This window comes from Dipodomys spectabilis, unplaced genomic scaffold, assembly GCF_019054845.1.
Source record: "Dipodomys spectabilis isolate Male_0828 unplaced genomic scaffold, ASM1905484v1 ptg000024l, whole genome shotgun sequence".
Lineage (NCBI taxonomy): Eukaryota > Metazoa > Chordata > Mammalia > Rodentia > Heteromyidae > Dipodomys > Dipodomys spectabilis.
The window spans coordinates 16,026,891-16,052,863 of NW_024870701.1; the positions used below are offsets into that span (position 1 = coordinate 16,026,891).

The window sequence follows — 25,973 nt, forward strand, 5'->3', positions numbered from 1 at the left end:
TTCCCTAGGCTGTCCTCCTCCCCTCTCTTTCCCATGTCTCTTGCTTTGTCATTATGGAGTGCAAAGCATTTGTCAGGTCTATTCTCATATACTTTTTCTTTCCCCTCCTAATTTTCTATACCTTCTCCTCCATCTTCCCAGCCCTCTCTCCTATAGTTTTTACATTTTTTTTTCATTTTTCATCCCACCTCTACCTCTTTTTTCTTTGACAAATAATACATCCATTTATTACTCCTAGTTAAATCAGTACCAGATATAAGGTATTGTCAATGTAAATTTACAGATTAAATAACTTGGTTTATTTTCCCAGCAGCCAGGCAGAGTATTTGTAATTGTAGAGGGCATTAAAATGTGAGAATGATAAGATTGCTTAGCTGCCACTGATAACTTAAAGCCAACATCCCTAGTCTATTAGTGGAATAGTGACCCAGTCTTTCGTGAGAGTGGGCAAACTGGCTACAGCATCATTTCTATCAGACCTTGTGGCTCATCTTGATTTGCCAGAACAGCCCTGGATGCACCATTTAAGAAGCAGTTTAAAATTTTTTTTGAAATCCTTGGAACAGATAAAATGCAATTCTTATGTATGGCTTTCTGGGCGATTCACATAGTTTATCAGCAAATAGCAGTAGGGGATTTGACTGAACTATGTGAAAAATTCAGGTATTAGCTCATACATCTAAAGCTTTGCATTCCCAACTTCTTAAAATGAGGTATCAGTTTGAAGGAAATGGAATCAGCCTGTTCCATCCCATCTCTTCTGATGGATCACTGCTGAATAAATCATAGACAGGATACCCAGAGCGCTGAGCACTGAAATGGAAGAGGCAGCAAGTGCCTTGAAGGAGCTTAGTACCGAGCTCTGCCTGTGAGCACTCACTATCTTTTACCTCCAGTATTACCTGGGATGAACTAAAAAAGCACTTCAAAGCATAGCAAATGTTGAGTTAAAAAGTTCCAAAAAGGAGCCTTATTTTTTTCTGAGGCATTGCCAGAAGAAATCCTAAGGATCAAGGAATACAGAAATCTTCTGTTCCCCTGCCTCCCACCTTTTGTTCTAGTCTCCAAGCAATGTTGCCACAATGTACCGTGTGGTAGCAGAGCTAGAGGATAAAGAGAGCCCATCCCCTAAGCAAAAGTGCAATGACCTTGTGAGCAATTCTTATATATCTTATGTATCTTCTTGATAAGCTGCCCTGAATGGAATGCAGTTGTCAAAAGTATACAGTAGATCAAAAGCCCAAGCTTTATGGCTAGGTGAACAGGAAAAGAAACCAAGAAAGCCAGAGAGGGCCACCACTTTGGTGGTGCACACAGAATCTGACCTGACTAGTACTAAAAGTAGTTGAAAGCTGAGCTACTTGTGGAATTCATATCAATCATAGAGGTCTGAACTCACAGACACAGCTTGAACCTAATCCAGTTGATTAAACTGGCTAAAACAAGGTACAAATCAAGATTCTATAGAACTTAAATATTTACAATCTCATTGCAGGATATTGAAGATTTGTGGACTATAATACTGACTGGCTTATCATACAGTTTTAATTCAAAAGGAAAAGATAATCAAAAAATGCCTAAAATGATGTCGATGTATTTATCAAATAATTTAGGGTAGCTATTCCAGACGTGTTTTGGGAGTAAGCGTACATACACCTGAAACAAAAAGATGAGCCTTTGGGAAGAGAAAACTGAAGATGGTAGAATCAAATGGGAATATATATTGAAGTGAAAAGTTAAAAACAATAAAAAGAAATTCACCAGATGCACTGAACTGCAGCATATACATGATAGGGGGGAAAGCCAGTAAATGTGAAGATAAAACAATAGAAATTGTTCAATCTAGAAACAAAATAAAACTTGTATTGTTATTTTGGAATAGCACCAACATATCTAGCCCTCAAGGCATTGGAATCCCAAAGGACTCTCTCTCTTTCTCTCCTTTTTTCCCCTATCCTTCCCCATGGACACATACACACACAATAGGATGGGCACTCTCTCTTCAGAGGCTATGTTTCTAACTGCTTACTATCTGTTCTTGGTTCCAAATGATTCTCACTTGTAATTTAAGAGTACAGAGAATTCTAGGAAAAATGACTCTTTGTCTAGAAAGGATGCTAATCATCAGAACAGCTCATGGGTACTGCCTATTGCCTAATAGTTATAATGATGTTCTATTTCTGAGAATGTGAATAAGAAGAGATTTAGTAAAAGAAATAGGAAAAGCTTATTTATGTGGTGCTCTTTTGTTATTACCTGAATGCCCCACTTCTCATCCATGTTACTGCTTCACTGTGGTTTTTGTAAAGCAGCTAAAAGTTGTTCCTTATCTGTTGTTGCTTTGGTTGAATGGGGTCTTGAGCTTCCTGGGTTATAAGAAATTTTATTTCTAATGGGGACAGATATAAATGATGACAAATCTGAGCCCTTTTTGAATTTTTCTTCCTCATCCTAACCTGCTGTAACCCTTCTGATAAACTTGCTCTGTATATCCCGTTACCTGTGCATGGATAGGTAGTGTAAAGTTACATTGCAAAGTTCAGTGTAGAAAACCTTGATATCTGGAGTCTCCAGGGAAGTACGAAGTACTATGAGAAATTACTACATAGGTAGGTTTGTTTTTGCATGATTTACTTTTAAGAATTCAAGGACTTAGCAGGGCACCAGTGGCTCATGCCTACAATCTTAGCTACTGAGGAAGCTGTGGTTCATGGTTAGCCAGGGAAGAAAAGTCCCCATGAGACTCTTATCTTCAATTAACCAGTCAAAAAATGAAAGTAGAACTGCGGCTCAAACTGGTACAGTGCTAGACTGGAACAAAAGAGCTCACGTATAGTGCCCATGCCCTGAGTTCAAGCTCTATAACCAACAAAACAAAACAAAAGAATACAAGGACGTAGAGCAGATTATAGCAAGAAATTCACTCTGATAAATTTTTACTATTCACACATATGCCATAATATATTTTAAATATACAGAATACAGTTTGCTTCAAAATGACATCACATAAAGCCAAACATAAGCTAATCTGATCACATGGTCTTAGACTTAGATTTGAGTTGCAATCTTACTGGCAGAAAAAGAAAAGCATTACAATTGTACTAAATTAGGTATCATTCATGGTTTCCAGGGGTCCTGGCATTTGAAAGCGAAAGTGGGATGGGTATGAAGGAAGAACCAGGCTGAAGAAAGGGATGTCCAACTTATGGAATGCAACACCAAATACCTAGAGAATGTAGTCCCACTTAGACTGGATTCTTGAGGTGAATTTGGAGGAATTATTGGAGCCCAATCCCATAGTCATCATCTCTAAAAGTTACTGCCTGCCTGTAATTGGCACCTTGTATTTTTGAGCCGCTATCATTTCTACCCTCATACACTTACATGAATTCCCCAGAGTAGTTAGCAGCGGTGTTTTTTTGCTGTTGTTGTTTGTTTTGGTGCCAGTACTGGGACTTGAACTCAGAGCCTGGGCACTGTCTCTTAGCTTTTTTGCTTAAAGCTTGAGCTACACCATGTAAGCCATAGCTCTACTTTGGGCTTTTTGATGGTTAGTTGTAGATTAAAGTCTTACAGACTTTTCCTCCCTGGCTGGCTTCAAACTGGGATCCTCTCTCAGCCTTGTGAGTAGCTAGGATTATAGCATAAGCACTGGCACTCAGCTTAATAATGTTTTTTAGAGAATCCAATGTTATGTTTTTGTATCATCCTACGTTTTATTGAAAGTCTGCTGTTTGTTGCTTTTAAGTACAGTCTTTAAGAAAATTTCAGCTGCAATGTTTTTCATTTCGTGTTTCAAGTCAATAGCAGGGCTTCGTGATATCCTGTTAGTAATTTCTGAGTAATTTCCTGAGCACTTAATTCTATTATTTCCCTTCTCTGTTTGTGTGTTCTGCATATTTCTGCTAGCCGAGAGTATTTAGACAAAAGAGAGGAGCAAAGACAAGCAAGAGAAGAAAGGTTTGTATATCTTATCTTTCCCTTTGAAACTAAACCATATCTAATTTTGCACAGTTAACCAAGCATGGAGAAAGACTGGGTTCCTTAAACACATTAACATCACCCAAGGCACGTAGGTATTGTATCACTAGCATTTATGCAGCAAGAAACTAGCAGTTTACAAACACATGTCCTTGTCAGATAACTTTTCTAAGGAAAGTTTGCATTTATCGTCTAGTGCCATCATGTTACATGCATGTATCTGTTGTTCTAAAACTCTTCTCTAAATAAGCACATTAGTGTGAGACTATTAACATATCATGTGTCACTGTACGATGGGGATATGTTTTGAGAATTGCTTTGCTAGATGATTTTTTTCATCATTGTGCAAACATCGTAATTTACATAAAGTAACATGGCTGTTACATCAGTATGCAATATATTTCTATGGGACCATCAATGGCCAGGTGTCAATCAGTAGCTCACATTGATAATCCTAGATCTGAGGATCGCGGTATAAGCCAGCCCAGGCAGGAAAGTTTGTGAGACTCTTATCTCAACAGCACCCGCACCTTGAGTTCAAGCCCTACAGTTGCCTCCCAAAAATGTTGTCCATCATTGACTGGAAAGTCTGGGCCAGGGCAAGGTGTACTATCTGAATGCCTTCATTCACTTGGTCAGCATTTCTTCAACCAGTGTTGGAGGGCACATGCAGTGCCTGGTACAATCTACACCTGAGAGTCTTGCTGGCTGTGCCCAATAACTTCCCTTTCTCCCTTTTGAACTATATCCAGCTCCTAGATAGCAGGAGCTATGCCTGTCTCTCTTTGCTTTCCCTTGTGTACTCTAGTACTTGGCACATAGTAGGCACTTAGGAATCGTGTTTTGTTTTTTTTTTTTAATGAGCTAATAAACCAACAGCTTTATGTAAGCTGTAAGCCAGCTCATTAACTTCAATAGAAATGTGGTTTGAACATGAATAAAATATAAATTCAATATATTCAATGTCTGATAAGTGTATGGAAACAAAGGAAACCGTTGTGGAAATAAACTAGCAAAAGACAAGTTTTTCCCCCTGTACAGTCTGCAGTTGTTTATTCTGCCACCAGATGGCGGTACAGCATGGGGAGATGGCAAGGCTCATTTTATGTCTTTTGCACTGGAGCCAGCTGAGGGACCTAACAGTTACTAAACTGTGCCAATATGATATGAAATTGTGCTAATATTGTAGACATCCTCAGCTAAATGGGTCAAGAAAATATGAGGCATGGAAGAGTGTGTGCTCACTTAAAAAACATTAGGTACTTAAGACAACCCCATAAATAAACAACAGAATTGTTTTATTTCCAGCATTCTATTAGATTATGGCCATCCAGTGAGTTCAGAGTAGAAGATCATGCTAAATAAATAAGAAGCTTCTGTTTTCCTGACCATGCCCATTTTTTTACATTGGGACTATAACATATTGTTACTGAGAGTGCTGCTCATTTTCTGAATAGGCTTAAGGATTTGACAGTTTTAGTTATCTTCTCCAGATTCTGCACTTCCTTTGAGCATATGACAACTTGACCACCAAGTTATGTCTACACAGGCACAGTTTTGAATCTCTTGGCAAAATGTAAAAGTGCTTTGTCAAGATCGGAACTGCCTTAGGCTGATCTCACTGTTTTCCCAAACTACTGAGGCCCTTTTTATCAAACAGCATCACTTATGTCTGGAAGTCTGTGTAAAGGAGATTATTGCCTATCTTCTTTTCTTCCTTTCTTTGGTCCTGGTCCCTCTGGCTGTCCATCTGCTAGACCTTCTTAGCAGGTTCAAGAGTAAGTTCACCCAGGAGGGGCCAAATCTTCCTTCACAGCCCACTTTTCTGTTTATATGGGGCTTGACTAAAAGCAGCCAAGCATTTTCATTTAGTTTTTTTTTTTTTTAAATCAGATACTTTTTCTTGATTGTCTTGGTTTTGTTGTTGTTTTTGTTCTTTAATTACCTGGTACAGATGGTTATGAGGGAGATATATTTAGTTCCTTATTAGAAAGCTTTGGACGTTCCCAGCAAACCAGGAATATATGATAAGGTTTTCAACTCTATTGGAATTTTGAAATAGATGTGGCAATTCATGGAGATCAGAGATGGAAAGAGGTATAGATATATGAAAGAGGACTCAGGCTTCATGTATTGACTCTTTACAATAGAGCCAGATATATTTATTGAGTGCCTTCTTGCCCTTTCTTCCCCCTCCCTCTTCCCTTCTCCCCTCTTCCTTCCCTCTTCCCCAACTCTCTCTTTTCTTCTCCCCCTCCTAATCCACTGAATGCCTTCCATAGCCTAGATGCTATTTTGTCTCTGGTGCTTGTCTCTGGGATTGAAACCAGGACCTCACGCAGGCCAGCCAAGTGCTCCGCCATTTGAACCATGCTCCTTCTGTTTGTATTTTATTTACTAACTGCCTGGGCTGACCTCAAACTCACCTTTCTTCCTACCTGTGGTTCTTGAGTAGCTGATATACATATCTTTTGTTCTTAATGAAAGGACTCAGAAAAAGATGGCTTGAATCACAGCAGAAGGTATTTTTGTTTGTTTGTTTGTTTGTTTTGTCGGTTACGGGGCTTGAACTCAGGCCCTGGGTGCTATCCCTGAGCCTCATTGTGCTCAAGGCTAGTACGCTACCATTTTGAGCCATAGCAGTGCCACTTCCAGTTTTTGAGTGGTTAATTGGAGATAAGAGTCTTACAGGGGGACTTTTCTACCTGGGCTGGCTTTGAACCATGTTTCTCAGATTTCAACCTCCTGAGTAGCTAGGATTACAGGCATGAGCCTCCCAGGGCCTGGCTTGCAGATGGCTTTTAAAATATGTATCATGTAAGTGTAAGATATATATCATTTAAATTGCTTTGCTACATTGAATTACAGTGGCCAAGCAGTACTGTTTTATTTCACATCCTCTCATTTTCTAATTTCACTAAATGATTTTATTGACAGTGATGTATAAGTTTTTGTTGAGATGCTCCATCTTTGTTTAATATTAGAAGAAAGGCTTTACATAGCATGATTGATTTAAGTGATATTCATGAAATTATATGTATGTGTATAAATATATGTATATATGTATATATGTGTATTTACATATATATATATATATGTATATATATATATATATATATATATATATGTAAGTGTGCCCCCTCCCCTGCATGGGAAAGTTTAGGCCGTGGGTTAGAAATTTGAAAATCATGTAGACAGTGATCAAAAGAACAGTGAGAAGGACTCTGAGCATTGCTTGGAAGGACTAAAAGTGGAAGTTAGAGGGATCCAGACAGGTTTAACTTGAGGGAGAATTTCCAAGTAGAAAAACAGCAGGAAAAATCATCATCTGTAAGCAAGTTAAGGTTAACCTAAAGTCAGACAGGGTTTCTGTGGGTCCTCTGAAGACCCACACTGAGCTACAGTTCCAGTCCTGTCACCAGGCCCCTGCTGGGTGTTGGAGTTCACTCCACTTGTTTATTTACCTCTTTTCCACTGAACTGTGAGCTACGTGAGGATGGGATTTTTCTTGTTTATTATGAAATCTCTAGTGCCTACTCCAGTCCTTGGCACATGACAGCTAGGCTACAGATAGTCAATAAATAAATGAAAAGCTGAATGGATAAACAAAGAAGAGGAGTAGAAGGAAGAGAACTGGGAAGGTTTGGATGGAGGCAGCAGGGTGTAAAGGGGGCTGTTGGAGCTGTGCTCGTGGGTGGAAGGCCTTTGCTTTGCGTGGACCCAGAAAAAGCAGCAGGGACCCATAAAAGCATAGGTTGGAGGGCTCCTCATATCAGGAATGATATGGCTATTAGAGTTACTCTATAAAAAGGCCACGATACACATGCAGTCTCTTTCCCAAGGCCTGCAGAGGGCTTCTGTGTGGCAAGAGGTTGCTAAACCATGATAGGATGTTCAAATTTCGAGGTATTGTGGTCCTCCCTGACAACTCTCGACCCTTACCTCTCTGGCCACTGTAGAGAAACGCTGTAGATCTTCCAGAAAGGTTTGGAGTTCTTGACCTCCATGCCTGCCTCACCTTGTCACTTGATTTAAAAGAAAATAGTAAAGTACACACAACCCAAGTTTAGCCATTTTAACCATCTTCAGAGTATAGTAATGTGAGGCTGATTTACATGGTTGGACAACTACTCTTCAGAACTCTTTATCATATAAAACTAGAACTTTATAACCGTTAAAAAAAACCACACTCCCACAACAGCCTATGCCATTTATTTTTTCTAAGATGTTACATCTTCATTCTTTGGATCATTCAAGTTAAAACCTTGCCTTTTCCCTTGAATCATAGAATACTAGTGATGGCATCCAGGATGCCCAGGTACGCATGGGAATAGGTCTTTTTTTGTTTTATCTATTTAGGAATGAGCAACCACTGCCATACTCCAGAAAGTAAGCTAAAGCCCTTGGCTGATGGCCTGGCTGTCCATTGAAAGGGGTATGAAAGGCCCATGACAAGGTTCAAAACTGGGTTGATGTCTAGCTGGAAGCGTTCATATAGAGCATTGTTATCACCCTTCCTGGACTCCTGGTTTCCTGCTCTAGGGTTCTGATCTTCTGGACTTGTCTAGATCCCATTAGTTGTGCTGCATTTCTTGCTGGCCTCTTTCTTCCATTGCAAGCCTGAACTCAATGTGGTAATTAATACCTTGACTTTTGCCTTTGACCGACAGCAGTGCTGGCCTTCAGCTTGCCACCATCCCATTCAAAATATGCCTCTTGCCCTGAAAAATCCTTTTCCCCTATGGTTCCTGTTACTTCCACTGTCAGAAGGTCCTGTATTGAGCTGAGGAATGCCATTTCCTTCAGAATCTCTCTTAACCTTTGGGAGGTGATGCTATAGGCAGGGAAGAGAAGACTGAGCTTTCCTCAGGAGAGCTTCATCCTGTAACTGTGAGGCAGCTGCTCTCAGTATCACAAGTCTTTTTCTCAGAGATTTGCCAGGGAAGCAAGCTTCTCTCTCTGACCGCAGCATGGGGTGCCTTTATCCCTCAGCCTTCTGGGCTGCAGGTGGGCTTCTGCAGGTGGGGGGGCCTCTTGGCAGATTTCTTCCTGCAGCTTGTCTGTTTCCCATCAACTGACAGATACAAGGTGCGGAGGGAAGGAACAAAGGATGGTAATCTTCATGTTCTCAGAAATCTTATTATCTGCGTGTTGCAAACAGACCTACACATGTGAAAGGATGACTACATATTATGCCAAGCAGTAAATGTACAATGCCATCCGAGTTGAATGGGCTACATATCCGACATGAGTTCAGAGGCAGGGCCAAGATCACTTCCAGCTGTGCAGGTCCAAGCTGGCTTCACAGGCCAAGAATCCCATCCATGTAAACAGGGTTAAAGAGCAGCCTGCCTTTGTGCCCGGGGAGAAGATGGGATGAGCTCACCTCAAGGATGGAGTCAAGAGTATATACTTTAAAAATGCATTTAAAAACATTTTCAGTATTTGCTTTGTCTCTCTCATACGGGTGAAGTAGAAGTGTCATGTCCAATCCAAATGGGAGTTTCAGGGGTGACTGGTTGCAGGGGTCTGAAGCAGAAAATCTGGATGAGTGCAGAGGGAAGATCTTGAATAAACAGTTCAGCGGTGGGTGAGATAGTCAGACCTGTGACTGCTGAATTTGTACATTCATTTCTACACAAATAATGGTGAGTAAAATTAGACATCTGGAAGAGGCACATATTTCAAAGTTATTTTGGTCTGATCTATAAAGCGCACTATGAAGAATATGATTGGTAGCTGGTCTTAATAAACAGTTAGTGGGTTCTGCCTGCCTGAAATGCAAAACAGATGTATCTTTGTTCTTTTCAACGGACTTTGATGAATAAACTATATGTGACGTCAGGGCCGAGCTATTGGATGTCTGAGTCCTGCTCAGAAATATTTTAGAATATAAAAAAAGTTTCCATGGTCGACACTGAGAGAACAAAGTGAATTCCAGTTGCATTGCTGTTAGCATTGAAGCAGGTTCAGAAATTCCGAGAGGACTTGTCCAAGCAACCCCTTTGGGTATTTGGGGCATTGTTACTCTCCGTCATACCCAGGGACCCTCTCATTTCACAGCTGCAAGCTCCAAGGGAATTTGATTCTCAGCTGTCACTGGTGGGACTTTTGTGATGATCATTACTGCTGTTTTGCTTGTTGATACAAATGTTTCCTAAAAGGGAAAAGTAGGATTCTGCAGCAATCATCCAGGACCTGGGACTGTGTGATGTTGCCATTTCCCCCAACTGGTTTGGTTATGAATGATGCAGGATTTTTAATCATTAGCATCTTGGCTTCACTGGGTGTTTTTGGCAGACTGACCCTCCAGTCAGCCCTCCTCTGTGCTCTGTGCATCAGGAAACAAGCTCACTCTGCAGGTGTTTCATCCATAAACAAGCATCCACCACCAGCTCCTCTTTCTTTTTACGGAAACCCTTTGGAATTTAACTTTCAGATACAAATACTTGGAGCAGTTGGCAGCTGAGGCACACGAGAAGGAGCTGAGGAGCCGGAGTGCGAGCCGTGACAGAGCTGACCTCTCTCTGGACCTCACCTTGCCAGTAGCCTCAGCTTTGTCTGCTGCTCGAAGCCAAAGCCCTTCATCTCTAGACTTGGAGGGGTCTTCCACGGTGTCACCTTCCTCCCTAGCATCCCCTCAGCATCTCCAAGGTAAGTGTAAGTACAGAGGGAAGAGGGATAGGTTAACATCGGATGGGCTGCTTCTGGGAAGTGGTAGCAATTCCAGCCTGCAGACTAATATGAAGAGAGCAAGCCAGGTAAGTTTGGGAGATGATGGCAACCTGTGCTGTGACTAATAATGCAGATGACTTCAGAGCCACTTACAGTAAAGCAAAGGAGTTACAGAAGATGTCTTTCTAAATGACCAGTGAAAAGAGCAAATATATAAAGTGACTTGGATACCTAATCCTAAACACCAAGGTATTAACAGTACTTTCTAATTTGTGTAGGTGATTGATTCTGCCCACAGAGTGACTGCTTTTGAATTTTCTTGCCCTAAGAATTATTAGTTTGGCATAAGTTAGGTTGATGGAGAATAAAATTAACTAAAGCAAGCAAAGAAAAAAATGTGGACCTAGTGAAAATAGATGTTAAATACCTAAGAAGGAAGAAATAGTAAAAGAAAATATTACTGGCATGTGATGTGTATGTATGTGTGTATGTGTACATGCCAGTGTGCAGACAGGCAGGCTCTTCCTGGAGATATTCTGTCTTCTTAGCTTTACTTAGAGCTTTATTTGGAGAAATACTGTCTGCAGCCTTGAGCATCAGCTGTTTTCCTGAGTGGCCTGTACCATGTGGGTCCATTTGCTTGCATGTTAACACAGAGCATGATTCTTGGGCATAAGCACTTATATAATGTGTGTTCATTAACACTGCCACTAGCACTGTTTGGTTTCATTGAGTGTCATGGCTTACCGCCTGATACAGACTTAGCCAACTGAAGACAGCAGAGACGCTAAACTTTTAACTCTCAGAGGGTTGACTAAATATGGCATAAAGTTTCATTTAAGCAAGGCAAGACTCCATGACCTCAGCAGAACTGGATGTAATGGAACCACATTGTCCGTCCAATTTCTTTTTTTAATTTTTATTTTTTGCTGGCTCTCTTAGCCTCAGGACCCATTCCGTAGGAGCAGGCTAGCTCCCCCACAGCTTTCCATCCCATCTAGTTCCTCCTGGTCACTGAGCCATGGAAGATTGTCCCAGGCAGATGTCTCAGTCACAGATGAGTAATGTCGGTCTGAAAATATTGAGATCTCTGGAGAACAGGAAAACAGCTTTGGACTTTCCAAATCTGCTTTATATCATTGCTTTCTATCGACATTGTGATATTTCTAGGGGCAGTAGGAAAAAATATCCCTCAGCAAAGTTGTAGTTGAGTACCTAATCCTGGGACACTTCATTCTGTTTAACCTCTAGCTATTTACACAATGATTGTCTGAACTGTAAAACACTGAAACAGTCCCTAGAACTCTCAGTATCTGTAAATATTGTTTCATCTTGAGATTTTTAAACTACTTAGTGTTTATGGCAGAAGTATTTTATCCAATTTGAGTTGAGCTTGCAGTCCTATCTAGTAAGAAAGAATATTTCAAGCTTCAAGCACTCAGAAAATACATATTTTGTATATAAGCAATATGCAGAATGATAAGTAGCAAATGTGATTTTCTTTGTCAGTGGAAGGATTTGATAGAGATTGAGAGAATATTTCACTAAAATTATTCAAGTGATATCTGCATCTGAAAAAGGGTATAGGATTTGAATTGATATATACTTACAAACTAATAAAACATCATCATGTGATGTTTCTTTTTTTCCAGAGTTGGGGAGAGGTGGCTCTTTTTGGATCTAGAAGAGCTGTCCATCACATGTTAACTGTGATCCATATTGATGGAAATATTCTAACTACCTTCCACTGTTTCATAACTGTGTCAGTGTTAGGGCTTGAACTCAGGGCCTTGAGTTCTCCCTTGGCATTTTCATTTGAGGCTGGTGTTCTATCACTTGAGCCACATCTCTACTTCTGGATTTTTGCCAGTTAATTGGAGATAAGAGTCTCCCAGATTTATCTTCCTGAGCTGGCTTCAAACTGTGATCCTCAGATGTCAGCTTCCTGAGTAGCTAGATTACAGGCATGAGCCACCAGCACCTGACTATAACTGATTTTTAAAATAGAAGATTAAAAGCATCTCAAGAAAAATTTCATGGGAGAAAGGTCTTTAAAAGAACGTTTGAATCTTCCTTTTGATTAATGGACTTTTGCTTTTATGACAGAAATACAAACTTGAGATAAGAGGAATATTTTTCTCTGCGTACATTGCTAGTGACCTTTGAAATGCCCTCTAGCATCCCACTAATAGTCTATTCTTTCTACCATTGTCAAATGTTCAAAGTAACCTTTTTGATTATCCCTAGCATTTACATTCTTCCAGCATCTGGAGGAAGATAAAAAAATTAATCACACATCCAGATGTTTGTCTTGCATCAACACCTGGCATTATGGAGTAGAAATGTGCCAGGGATTGACTTGCTCTGTCACTCTTGATCTTTGTGGGATCCTATGGTCATGACATACTTGACATCTTTTTAGTCCTTTTCCTTTCCTCCCAAATACTGCTCTTTGATATCTTGTTGTGCATTTGGTAAGAAGAGAGATGATATTCACCATATTTCCTGGGAGTTGAACCCAATGACCTGGCTACATCCCAGCCACTTACCATAGAGTCCTAGGTCTACTGTATTCATGGTAAGTGTCCAATTTGTGCCATACCACCTCTTTCCTTTCTCCACGATCACTAAAAACTGCATCCTCCATTTCAGAATTGGATTTATACAAGGAGGAAAAAAAACATGAATTATGTGTACCTCGAGATTATAGGTCATTTTATGCCTTCTTTTACTGCCATTCTTTACTGCAATTCTGGAGAACTTTTAGAGTCAGCAGTTATAAAAACATTAAAAAAATTCTTTTCTTACAAAATATATTTTTTAAAGAGAAGGACTAATGGTTAAATACCAATAGCATTATGGCCCATCCAGAGAGATCTTTCAGCCAAAAGTCTTGCCGGCTGAATCTGCTGAAACTTTTGTATAAACGATGCCACTAGCCCCCACCATCAAGTCGATGTGTGCTTGAATTATTTTTCCATCTGGTCCTTTTGTGGCTCACAGCAGATGTGTGTCCCAGTATTGCCTAGACTTAATAGTGATGGAATGAGTGTTTTTCCCTGGTATAAAACTACCAGCCCCAAGTGAGAAAAAGCCATCTCTATGTATTCTTATTTTCACTGCACTGTAATGAATGGTGTCCAATATCTTGTTAAATATGGAAGGATAGCTCTCTTTATCCATTGCTTCTATATCTTTTTCTTTTTCCCAATGAGTTTAGGAGGCTTGCACCACAATATCTGCTAATAAGTTTATTATTATTATTGGAAAGTAACAGATAACTCTGGAATCAAATCAATTATTTTTGTGAAAGAAAAAGTATAGTGTTTCTCTTAGGATAAAAGTCTACGGCATGACTTTTCAGAGAAGTGCACCGAAGATTGATAGTCATTTAGGCCTAGTGTGTGGCTCATACCTGTCATCTCAGCTACTCAAGGACTACTTACCTGAAAGCCAGATGTTGGATGGTACTCTTGGGGTTGAAGTGCCCTATAACTTTCATGAAAACCACTTGTTAATGATGCTCCTCCCACCTCCTCCCCTGGGGAACTGGGGCTATGTCCCATCTTACTTCATCCCTCACAGGGGAGGCCAGTGGAGAGAAATGGCCTTTCCAAATGGTAGGAAGCTGTCGGAAGTGGCTTTCATCACAAAATCACTTCATCACAAAAATGCCCATAGTAGTGAGATTATTTTTGTTGTTAACCTGGTAGCCCCATATTGCACACAGAAATAATACTTTAAATGTGCATTGAATCTTTTGCTATGACACTTTAATTTTATGACAGGAAAAATACCTTCAGCCACAATTTCTTTTTCAACCTATAATTAGATTGGTTCCTAGATATTTCCAAAAAGTCTTACACCATTTGGCCCTGGGGGTATAAGATACAGACTACTCAACCATGTGTTTGCCTGACAGCATTCATAGAAATTATTGACAATGATACACTGATGCTTCATCTTATAGATCCAAGCATTTACAAGTCTAGAAAATAAAGTCAATTCTAGATTTACTTTTGGATAAATCAGTTCTGGTTTCTCAAACCTGAAAATAAACTATTAATACTGTAATTATGTCACCAAGTATTCAGTCTATTTAAGTTCAAGAGGACATACAGTCATCATCTTGATCCTCATTAGCGTTAATTTGAGAATCTTGGACACTTTTGTTCTTTAGGCCAAAAGTGTTTGGTTCTCCTTCAGGTGCGGGCACTCTCCTAGCTTACCTAATCCCCATGGCATTAGGGAGAAACATCTGGTATCCTATTTCCAGTTGGCGTAGTAGCAGTGGAATATCCTTGTCAGTCATCAGCCTCATGCATGCTGGTTCACTAGCATAAAGTTTTGGGACACCTCCAGTCCAGTGTTTCCTGGATTGGCAGGAAACTTGACTCCTTGTGGGTATGTGACTCAGGCTGCCCTGCCTTCTCAGGCCTCACCTGATTGAGGCTACTTGATGCCATTTGGTTCACTAGCTCTAACCATAGCCAAGGGCCAACCTGCTACACGTGCTGTGGGACCTTACTGAGAGCCTTGGCAAGTCACTGGATTTTACTTCCTTCTTATTTCTCTGTCTATTTAAGAGTGGGGGAAAAAAAAACAAATGTTTACCCATTTTCTCACTAGGGAGAACAACAATTGTCTGCGATGTGTTTTCTTGCACTATATCTTCACATGAGATATTCTTTAGTCCTTTTGAAGTAAACAAAGTAGGGAGAAGCACAGAATGACATTGAGAAAATTGATGAAGGGAGCCTTATCTAACTGGCATGGTGATTTCATGGGCATTATTGGATGTCAAGAAGTGTAAAAGCTCTGAAACTTTATTCTCTGTAACCACGTAAGTTAGTCAGCTGCAATGATGCACACTGGAAGAAGACATGAAACACCAGGATGGGGGGAAATGGTGTTATTTGTACCAGTGGAAGTAGCTATAAATTCAGCACTTTATCATTTTTCTAAGTCTCATTTCTGACAGTGATGTGATTAGGATCTAGTGATACCTGTACCCATACCGCAAAAGATTTGAGAAGAGGAATCCTGAGCTTAGAGACCCCAAATCATTTATAAGGAGCAGTAAAGAATGCCTTTCTTCATCCCAAAGGGAGACATTTCGGTGGAAAATAAGCCACTGAGAGGCACTGTGTGCTCTAAGAGGCGCACAGAAAGCGAGAAAACATCTCCATCTTCTAAGGCTATTTTCTATACATATGTCTTTAGTGAGATACTCTAGAACAAATGATGTCAGTGCCTCAGCCAGCAGAGGTGGCAATATGGGAAGTCCCTAGACAGTTGTTTTCAATGTCAGATTATAATGGTTTTAAAGCAGCCTTCACTATCAAATTTATATCAAGTCTTTGCTGTGAAAAAATTCAAGTTTTAAATAGTGATTAACCTGTTTGTTCTTATTGGACACAGTGGAATATCAGGAGCTGCAAGGCACCTGGCGGTGCTCACAGCAAGCCTGGTTTGTTGGCTGGGTAAGCCATCAGTGCATTTCATTCAAGGTGGGAGCCTGGTGTTTCCAGACTGTCAGGAGACTCCATGCATTGAGACAATGATGATTCATTCATCTTTGGTACTTTGGATTTCCAATCAGTGACTGAGTCCTGTGAACCGGGAAAGGATAGCAACTCTCGGCTTCTTTCCGGCATCCTTGTCTGAGCTCAGAGCCCTTCGATTTGAACTCATTGTGTCACCACAATATCATCCTCACCACTTCTATGGTCCCTTTAGCTTCCCTTCTGAGTACCCATCCACTCAGTAAATACATTTGTAAAAAAATGACACATTACTTTCAGCATAGATACATAGATATGTAGATTTTTCCAGTCCCTAAAATGTGCTTTTTCAATCCAGTTCTGGGTTTGGGGACCTAGAGTAACAAATTGTACACAGAACATACATGCATCCTTAATCCTTAGAGCCTTTCAAAGCTAGACCCTCATTAAAAATAATTTTTAAAAAGTATTTAGGATTAAGCTGCAACCTTTCTGAGAAAGCTGGCCCAGCCAGATCCACTGGGAAGCTCCTGTAGCATTTTGTCTCTGGATCCCTCTCGATCCTCCAGACAATCTCCAGAGGAAGTGCATCACTGGCTTGTTGTGCCATCTGCATCACTCTTCCTTTCTCGGCATCTTTTGACCCTCTCATGGTTTGGTTGCAGTCTTCTCAGTGTCTCTTCTGCTTCTCACTGAGAAGGCATTTTTCCAATGCATCTCTTTGGGTCCAAGCTTGACCTCCTTGAGCTCAGGGCAATTGTTTCCCACCTCCTCAGACCTCTCCGTGGGAATGTCCCTCTGACACTTCAGTCTCACCAAATATATCGGAGGAACATTTAAAGGAGAGGGTGTCTCTTATCTCTTAACAACAGCTGTCACCCCAAAGCCTGCTCATATGTTGTAGTCGAATATCTGGGCTCTGCCATTTGGGCTGGAAGCATGCATACAAGTGAGTCTTCTTTCCATATTCACACCACACCTACATACAAGGTATTTGTTACCTTCCTTCTTATCAAATCAGCCCTTTCCCTCTGTCTCCAGCATCACTGCCTCAATCCTGGACCATTTTTGTTCAGTCATCTAGATCATTTTGATTAGTTTCTTGTTGGTCTCACTTCTTCCAGGTTCTTCCTAGCAACCCAATTCTCTTCTCTATGTTCAAAATCACATCTATTCTTTGTTTTTAAAATACTGTGATGGCTTTCCTGAACACTGAATGCCCACTGGTCACCTACCTATTGAAGCATCTTCTCTTCGTATAAGTCTCTGTGATTGCTCTCTTGTGTTTACCTTGCACTTTGTGTGTAGTTGGGATCCAAGGCTTCTATCAATATGTGGATGTGTAAGTGGCCTTCCCCACTCCACTGCATGCTTCTCGGATGGACCCATGCCTGCATTCACTTTTGTCATTCCCTGATGCTTGAAGCAGAATAAATACATTTAGTAAACGATTGTGGGTAGGTGAATGAACAAAGAAGAAAGAAAAGAAGCCAAAAAGCTCAGGGGCAGCACCCAGGCCCAGAGTTCAAGCCCCAAGAGTGATACATGCACATGTGCGCACATATCACCACCACCCCCCCCCCCACCACACACACATAAACAAACAGAAACTTTACCTACACAATTAAGTTACCTTTACTCAGAAAGAAATTTATTACATGGGCCATTGGTGGAGGAACCATCTTTGACTACAGAGGTCACTGTGTAAAAACAGAAAACATGATGTTGGCCTAATTGAGAGGAAACTTTTTCAAGAGCTGACACGTATGTGAGCCATTTCTGAAGATCTAGGTACTCTAATGGGAGAATGTTCAGAGGATGATTTTTGCAAGTTGGTAGCTAAATTATCAAACTGTCTATGAAAATATCTTGTTCTCTTAAAAAAATCTAGCATGTTTGATGGCTGATAAGGGCCCTTTCTTTCTGGTTGGTGGATGGTGCTGTCTCACTGGTCCTCCCAAGATGAGAAGTTTAGCAAGTGCTCTGAAGTTTTTTCCATTAAAGCACTATCCATCCATGATGGCTCTGTTGACCTAATCATTGCCCAAAGACACGCCTTTTTAAAAGAAGTTGGTTATCTTTATTTTTTAATAATCTTTATTGTAACGGTGAGGAACAGGGGGTTACAGTTACATAAGTAAGGTAATGAGTACATTTCTTTGAAAACACTGTTATCCCCTCCCTCATTTTCTCTTGCTTACCCCTCCCTACTGCCTCCTTCCCAAGTTGTTTAGCTCATTTCCAATATACTGTCTACTATCATTGTTATATGAGTTCATCCTTTGTCCTGCTGTTTCTGTGATTCCCTTTCCCTTTCACAGATCAGCTAAACTTATATATAAGACAAAGGGTACAGAAATCTAAAACAGAAGAAAAAGAAATGCATATATGACATAACAACCTCTTGTTTCCAATTCTTGGAGTTCATGATGATACATTTCATTATATATGGTCCTATGCACTTAGCTATTGGACAATTGAGATCCCTTGTTAAGAATATCATAGTCTAGTTATTACAAATGAGCGAAATGATGCAACTTTGAGAGTTAGGATGTCAATATATATATGGGTCATGGGGCTTGAACTCTGGGCCTAGGCACTGTCCCTGAGTTCTTCAGCTCAGCGAGCCCTCTACCACTTGAGCCACAGCACCACTTCTGGTTTTCTGGTGGTTAATTGGAGATAAGAGTCTCATGGACTTTCCTGTCTAGGCTGGCTTTGAACCATGGTCCTCAGATCTCACCCTCCTTAGTAGCAAGGATTACAGGCATGAGCTACTGGTGCCTGGCTCAACTTATTATTATTTTTTGAGGGATATAAGTCCATTGCACCACTTATTTTATGTGAGTCTATTTATTCCAGCTCTTCTTTTGTGAGATAAACTATATTATTAAACAGAAAGCACACTCATTAGTAAGCAGATACAAATGAAGAAGGGCTAACTCTTTGTAGTAAGAATTTAAAAGTGAGAAATTTCTAGGTTCACCCTAAACCTAGGCCTGCTGGTTCTGCTTGAACTTGGTCAGAATCTACTATTGGCAGGAAGAGCTAATATTTTCTTTAGTTATGAATTATTTTTGTATTATGTTTTTACTATGACTTAACAAATAATGTTAGCCTGCAAAATACTCCAGAGAAGATATTTTTCAAAGTTTTCTTGGACCACAGTGCCTGGCCCATAATAGATCTCAATATTGGACAAATGAATTTCATCTCTAGCTATATCAGAATATCCATATCAGCACAACTACATCCTGATAAGCCTGAGGAAAAAATTGAACAGCTTTAAAAAAAGAACTCAAGCGCCATCAATTTGCTAGGTGTTATTATTCAGGACTATTTATTTTAATGTTAATGTGTTCTTTTGATATCACTGATGTTTCTGTCAGACTTGACAAGAGCTAAAGGGGCTGTTGGAAAGTATTGTCAGTTTGGAATTGGAAGATGAACAAGGGTTCATGAAGATGAACCCTTGTTCATCTTCCTCTTTGCTGTAATAAGAAAATGAGCTCTTAGCTTACTGGCATGTGAGGGCAAATGAGGAGTGCAGTCATGCTTATCTTTCATGTTGGAACCAAAATGGGACCTGTTTGTTTGCTTTTTAAGGAATAAATTTAAACATGCTCCGAGGAAGTCTTCATAATCCAACATGGCTATTTTGTAGTGTATTGTTTGACTTCAAGATAATGACATGGCACTAAATTGTAAAACAACCTTAAAACTGCTTTTCACTTTCTGTTTATCATATGAAATACAAGTCATCGCATGTTGTCATCAAGATTACAATAATTACGCTTGAAACTGGCAGGGTTTTTTAAATTGTGTTTGATACTACAGTGGAGTATCATATATGCCAAGTTGGATCCAGTGAACTCATTCAGAAACATAATCTGCTGGGCAAGAGAGGGGAGCAGAAAGTATAGTTAAAATAATGTTTGTAATCCTGCCCAACATCCAACTCAAGTTCATTTCCCTGAGTAAGCATCCCATGAGGGACTTAGATGGATTTTTTTTTTTAAGTTTCTTTGAGATTCTTAAATACCTCCTGGAACATTGAAGAGTGCTATATGAAGTGTGATTTTAGAGTCAAGGGTTTGGATTTGGGGACAACATGATCCATGAATGTGAAGCCAGGGCTTCTAATGGAATATAACTGAAACTAAATGAGGATCTTGGTTTTTGGAACTGTGGGGTATGGATATAGGACTAAAGGGACCTTAGAGGTGACTTTGATATGAGCCCCTTGGGAAGTCTAGCTTTAAAATTTAACCACATGGCTGGACTTAGTTTCGAAGGCATACAATTTCACTAACTGTTGAGGCAGAATTCTGCAGTGATAACGGCTTTCTTTTGTAAGATTTGAATAGTCAAGTTTGTATTCAGCCTAATGAAACCATTCCTAGGAGTGGAGATTTTCAACCAGGAGATGTTTGGAGGCATCTAGAAACATCTTTAACTGTCCCAATAATGAGAAATAGGGAAAGTGTGATACCAAAGACCTCTAGTGAGGAGAAGCTAGGATGTTAAACATCTTACAGTGACTCCACAATAAGGAATTATTCAACCCAAACTGCTCATGAGGCTGAGAAAGCCTGCTTTAGATAAATCTTAGTGAACAGCTTAGCAAGACCTGGCCTAACACCAAAGACAAAGTCTAAAGAATTCTCAAAGTTGTGAGCTTTTTTTTCCTCCTGGGACCTTTTACAGATTTATGTGATTAAGCTACAAGTCTAAAGTCGATGGTGTTAGTTATTAGCTTAGAACTGGGGAGGTCCCTGGAATCTGCTCAGTTTAGAGCAACTATTATAGGACTGGTTGGCCCAGCCCTTGGTTTCAAAAGACCAGCCAGAAAGCCAAGTCCTGGAAGGCCATCAAGGCCTCCCATAGACTAAAACTGATTGAAGCCACCCAAAGATTTCATATGTTAACATTTTTTATTAATAATTTATCTCTTGGAAGTAAAATCCATGATAAAACATAAGACTCAGCTGCTGGGGACATGAAGGGCAATTATGAATGCCAGTGCCCACCATATATATATATATGCTTGGATATTTTTCCTCTGTAGATTATGTTGCCCACCACAGAGAGTGTAACATTACGATCGACAGCTGGCACTTTTCAGGCAGACCAACCCAGTTCCAGTGCACAAGCTCTGCTTGTCATTGTGTGGTTGGAAATGGTGCGCACTCACTTCAGCGAGGGCTGTATAGAGGTGCGAGAGGTCAGGGGACCAACAGCTGGTGAAGCACCATGAGAAGACAGCCAGGGCAGCTGGAAACATTGTTCTCACTGCTAGGCCTGACGGAATCTGGTGAGTAAGTAGGCCTTGTAAGAGCCACAGCCAAGGGACAGAGACTGTAATGGAAACAGTGTCTCTGCCAGACTGGTCCAGGCATGAAGGGAGCAAGCAAGGCATAAATAAATATTCCAGTTCCTTTCCTTCCACCTTTGCTGGTCTTCTACTTTGATTGGTTTATTACTGTCATTCCTTAACCTACCTTGAAGATGGTGTTCTAGGGTCCTACAGGCATGTGCTAAGAAGAAGACATACCATTAGAGGCCCATTTGAGAGTCAGAGGATATGCAAACATAGATGGTTCTCCTATAAGAGGTGAGCTTCCTGTAAGGGCATGAGGAAGAGCAGAGAATGATCTGGGGGAACCAGCTGAGGCTATCCAATCTGCTGTGTCACCCTAAACAAGTTATTTAACCTCTCTGAACATGCATCTTCCTTTTTTCACATGGGAGCATACATTTTTCCTTTGTGGTATGGGTATAGAAACTATAACATGGATAGATCTGGTCTAACGCGGCTCCTAGCAGAGCCCCTCTGTGTAGAAGGCCCTCAATATGTAGTGGGTTGGTTTTTTGTTTTTGTTTTTTTACAGTTTTAAATCTTAACTTCACTTAAGGACAGAGATTGATATTGAGCCAGGTTTTGGAGACCAGAGGAGGAGATGGTTGGTGTTGGAGCTTTTGGAGGGGCAAAGAGAAAAGATGGGAGGACTGAGTATTTGCCTCAGGTGATTTTGGAACAGAGAAGGAGATGGCTGGCATCCTCAGACCTGGTCTTTTCTTAATTCCCTCCCACATCTGTGATCTGTATGAGGATATACCATCCCTTTCTCTACCTGGCCAGGTGGCCTTTTGTAGCCCCAGAAAGAACACCAAGGTACTCCTGTGTCTGGGTTCCTCTTGATGATGAGATCACACTGTGGCTTCCCAGCCCTTCCAATGTCTGTTCCTCCTTTCAGGACTGCGCTGGGGCTGCTGCTGCTTATACTTTAATACATTTCTTCCACTTTATATAAGTAATCCATTTCCATATCCTTTTAATTAGCTCAATTTGGATTTTTTTCTCCCTCTGCCCTTATGTTTTCCTCACCTCAATTTTAAAAATCTAGTTTGAAACTCTCTGAGTCAGGTCAGTGCGATTCTGGCCAAACACATTTTTCTGGTCTTTGCTAAGTGCATTCTGGCCATGCTGAGATCCATCAGTCTGCTCTCTCCGGCTGTGGTCCAAGGAGACAGTTCCCAGTTGTGGACTCCTTGAATACTGCCAGGTCCTCTTTGCCATGTGCTGCTTTCACTTCCAGCCTCATGCCCCCTGCTGGGAGAAGGGCTGTTGGGCATTAGCCCAAGTCCTTTTTGCAGCCCAGTCTTCCTCCTTGGCACAGTTCCCATGATGCAGACAGATCTTTGTGTCCTTCCATCTGAGGACAATCTGCACAAGCAATGTGAGCCCTGGCATCTCCTGGCCTACAGCCCTTGGTTTATCCCTGTCACTCCTGAACCTGCCTTGAAGACGGTGCTGTGTGGTCTTACAGGCATGTGCTAGCTAGGAATGCCCCTGTCCTTCCACCTGGTCATCCTGGGTGGAGCCTTGCTGTTGTCCCCCAGCTTTGGCTTTCTAAAGGTCATCTTCCCATGGAGAAGTTGTGAGAATTTCAGCAGATGGTTCATGCAAAATTCCTAGTAACTTTACTCAAAAGGAACCAGACCCAAAGAAATATAGGTCCCATGGTTTCCCTCATTTACAATAATTAGTATATATCTAGTATAATTTTATCAGATGAGCAGAAAAGGTCAAAAGCTAGGTACATATGACCATATAAGATGATGTTAAGTGAAATGAACTCCAAGATATGAACTCCAAGATATGGTCTTTGTTGTTGTTGTTTTTAATGTGATTTATTTTTGTTTCCCTATGGTATGTATCCCCCGTTATCACTGCACTTGATTTGGGTACCCTGCATCTCGTATATACATTTGTCTAATTTGGGGAAGGGAACGGGAATAACAAAATACTGAAACAAGGACACAGGATGACCCATTGCAACAATGATACTCACAGGACACTATGTTGGAAATGAACTTTATATTTGGAGAGGGGGGAGGGAAGCGATAGTAGGAGAAAAACGAGGGGGTAGCAATGCTCAACAAGAAGTGTACTCATTACCTTACTCATGTAACTGTAACCCCTCTGTACAGCATCTTTACAATACAATAAAATAAACATATCAGCCCTGCCCAGCCCCTGTTTCTCTGAAATATCAACACAGCTCTTCCTTCCTTTCTGGAGTCCAAGCTCTCAATTCCTTCTCTGGGTGTCCCTTAACCATGGGGTACTGGATTTTTGTTTTCTTCTTCTCTCAAGCTCCTTTGACTGACATTTACATTTCTTCTGATCCTCTCTGCCTTTGCTTGCAGACTTTGTTCTGTGGACCAAAAGCCTTACTTATAGTTTATGGGCATTCCTGAACTTCCTTGATAAGAAGACTGCTTAGTTTGTAACACAGGTTACAGGGTCCTCAGAAATAAAATAAAACACGGCTGATATCTCTCTCTCTCCCTCTCTCCCTCTCTCCCTCTCTCCCTCTCTCCCTCTCTCCCTCTCTCCCTCTCTTCTGAAGCAGCTGTCTCTGCCTTTAGGATGAAGTTCCTAGCCCTTCTCTTCCCATACAAGGTCCACTATCCCAGTTTCTGACGGGCTTCATCTCTTTCGCACTTAGCTCCAGCAAGATGAGACATCTTTCATATCCTCTGCATGTTGCATAGTCTAGGTCTCCACACGTGCTCTTCCTTCTGCCCAGAATATTCTCACATCAACTTTCCCCCTCTTCAGCTCCTCATGTTTAGAGACTCTACTTAAATGTCTTTTGATATAGAGATGTATGTGTCCCCTCTGGGCTTGTGCTGCACCTTCCCAGGGCACCATGTGTTTGATCTCATGACATAGATCACCTTGATAAATGTTTTTATATTGTGAATGATGGGAGCTAATAGGATGAGATGACCTTATGTCCACGGGTGGTTGGGCTCAGCTGCCTTTGCCAGGCAAAGGTATTGGCCAGGTGTTCAGGGTTTCTTCTTTCTGTCCCACTGGAGCCTCCATGATGCCAGAGTAAGGTCTCTTTAGAGCACTGCTTTGTGTGACACCATTGTTGGGCTGGAGAAAGGTTTATTTACTATTGGGTTCAGTAGAAACCAAGTGTTGTAAACCTTGTTTTTCCCCTACACATTGACAGAGATCTTAGCTTTCCTTAAACAACAGAGTTACATGGTTTCTTCTGTGTCCTGGGAATTCCAAAATATGTCCATAGAGCCACAGCCATAGAGCCTGGTTTAGAAAGAGAAACTCAAAAGAAATTGTGTGTGTGTGTGTGTGTGTGTGTGTGTGTGTGTGTGTGTGTGTGTGTGTGTGTGTGTGTATGTAAAAGAGTATTGGTAAGAAAAGTCCTAATAAAAGGGAATAGGAAAGAGGAGGAAGAACATTCCAGAACATTATTGTAATCTCAGAGCTATTCTGGTACTTCCTATTGTTCAGAACTGATAGGAATTTTGGGAGCCAATCTTGCCCCAGGGTCATGCTGGGGGCCCTCACATAGGAGAAGAAGGTACAGTGAGGTCATCTGGGAACTTTTTGTTCTTGTCCTTGTACCTGTATTAAATTAAGCCAACTAAAGAAGGGCTCTACTGTGAAGCCTGGCTCTTCCCTGCAGGTCTGCCTGTCACCGTATCCAGTGCCTTCCATTGGTAGCCTGCATGATCCCTGCCGATGCATTGTTGCTGTTGGCTTTATTTTTGTTGAGTTTGTTTTTTGTTATAGGGCTTTGGACTCAGGGCCTTCTGCAGACCAAACAAATGCTCTACCACTTGAACCACACCCTAGCTCTTTTGTTTCTATTTTGTTTTTGAGATAAGGTCTCCCTAACTTGTCTGGGATGAGCTTGAACTCATGATCCTCCTGCCTGTCTGCCTTCTAAGTAGCTGTGATTACAAGCATGAACCATCATGCCTGGCTCAGATAGGGCTTTGTGTCTTGTGTTCTTTCCACATGGCAAGCTCTTCTAAGGCAGAGACATAGGTATATGAGTGTGAGGACATCGGTGTTGTCTTAGCAACATGCTAGTAGTAACATGCTACTATCTCTGTTTGCCCTTGCTGATCACCTTCACTGTCACTCTACTTATTTTGCTTGACTTGAATGCATGTGATCATTTATTTCATCTGTTTATCATTACGACCACCTCATATGCTGCAGTGTCCTACAGACACTGGAGACCACCCTCTCCCTAGCAGTTAGAGAAAAAGAAATCAAGTGTATGGAGTCATAGACTTACATGTCCAGTTCCTTGAAATTACACACTACCATTTTGAGATGATGTTGAATAGTCAGTTCCCAAGAGTAAGTCCTTTTCCAAAACTCATCAATTCATTAGCACACCTGTATAGGAAACCCTTGGCCTGTCCGGTTTGGGGCAAGGCAGGGGGGAAGAAATTATTGTCTGAGTCCTGTGTGTTAAGTGG

General features: G+C 40.9%; 1 protein-coding gene across 4 annotated transcripts in view; it reads left to right on the forward strand.

Annotated features, from left to right (window-relative positions):
- Fhod3 (formin homology 2 domain containing 3) overlaps positions 1-25,973 on the forward strand; it is a 431,422-nt gene that overhangs the window by 343,499 nt on the left and 61,950 nt on the right. For 3 of the 4 annotated variants that reach the window (XM_042675149.1, XM_042675146.1, XM_042675147.1), the window contains 2 exons: positions 3,910-3,960; positions 10,421-10,635. In XM_042675149.1, coding sequence (XP_042531083.1) covers positions 3,910-3,960; positions 10,421-10,635 — 266 coding nt within the window. The remainder of the gene's footprint in view (positions 1-3,909; positions 3,961-10,420; positions 10,636-25,973) is intronic. The other variant, XM_042675148.1, reaches the window with a different exon arrangement.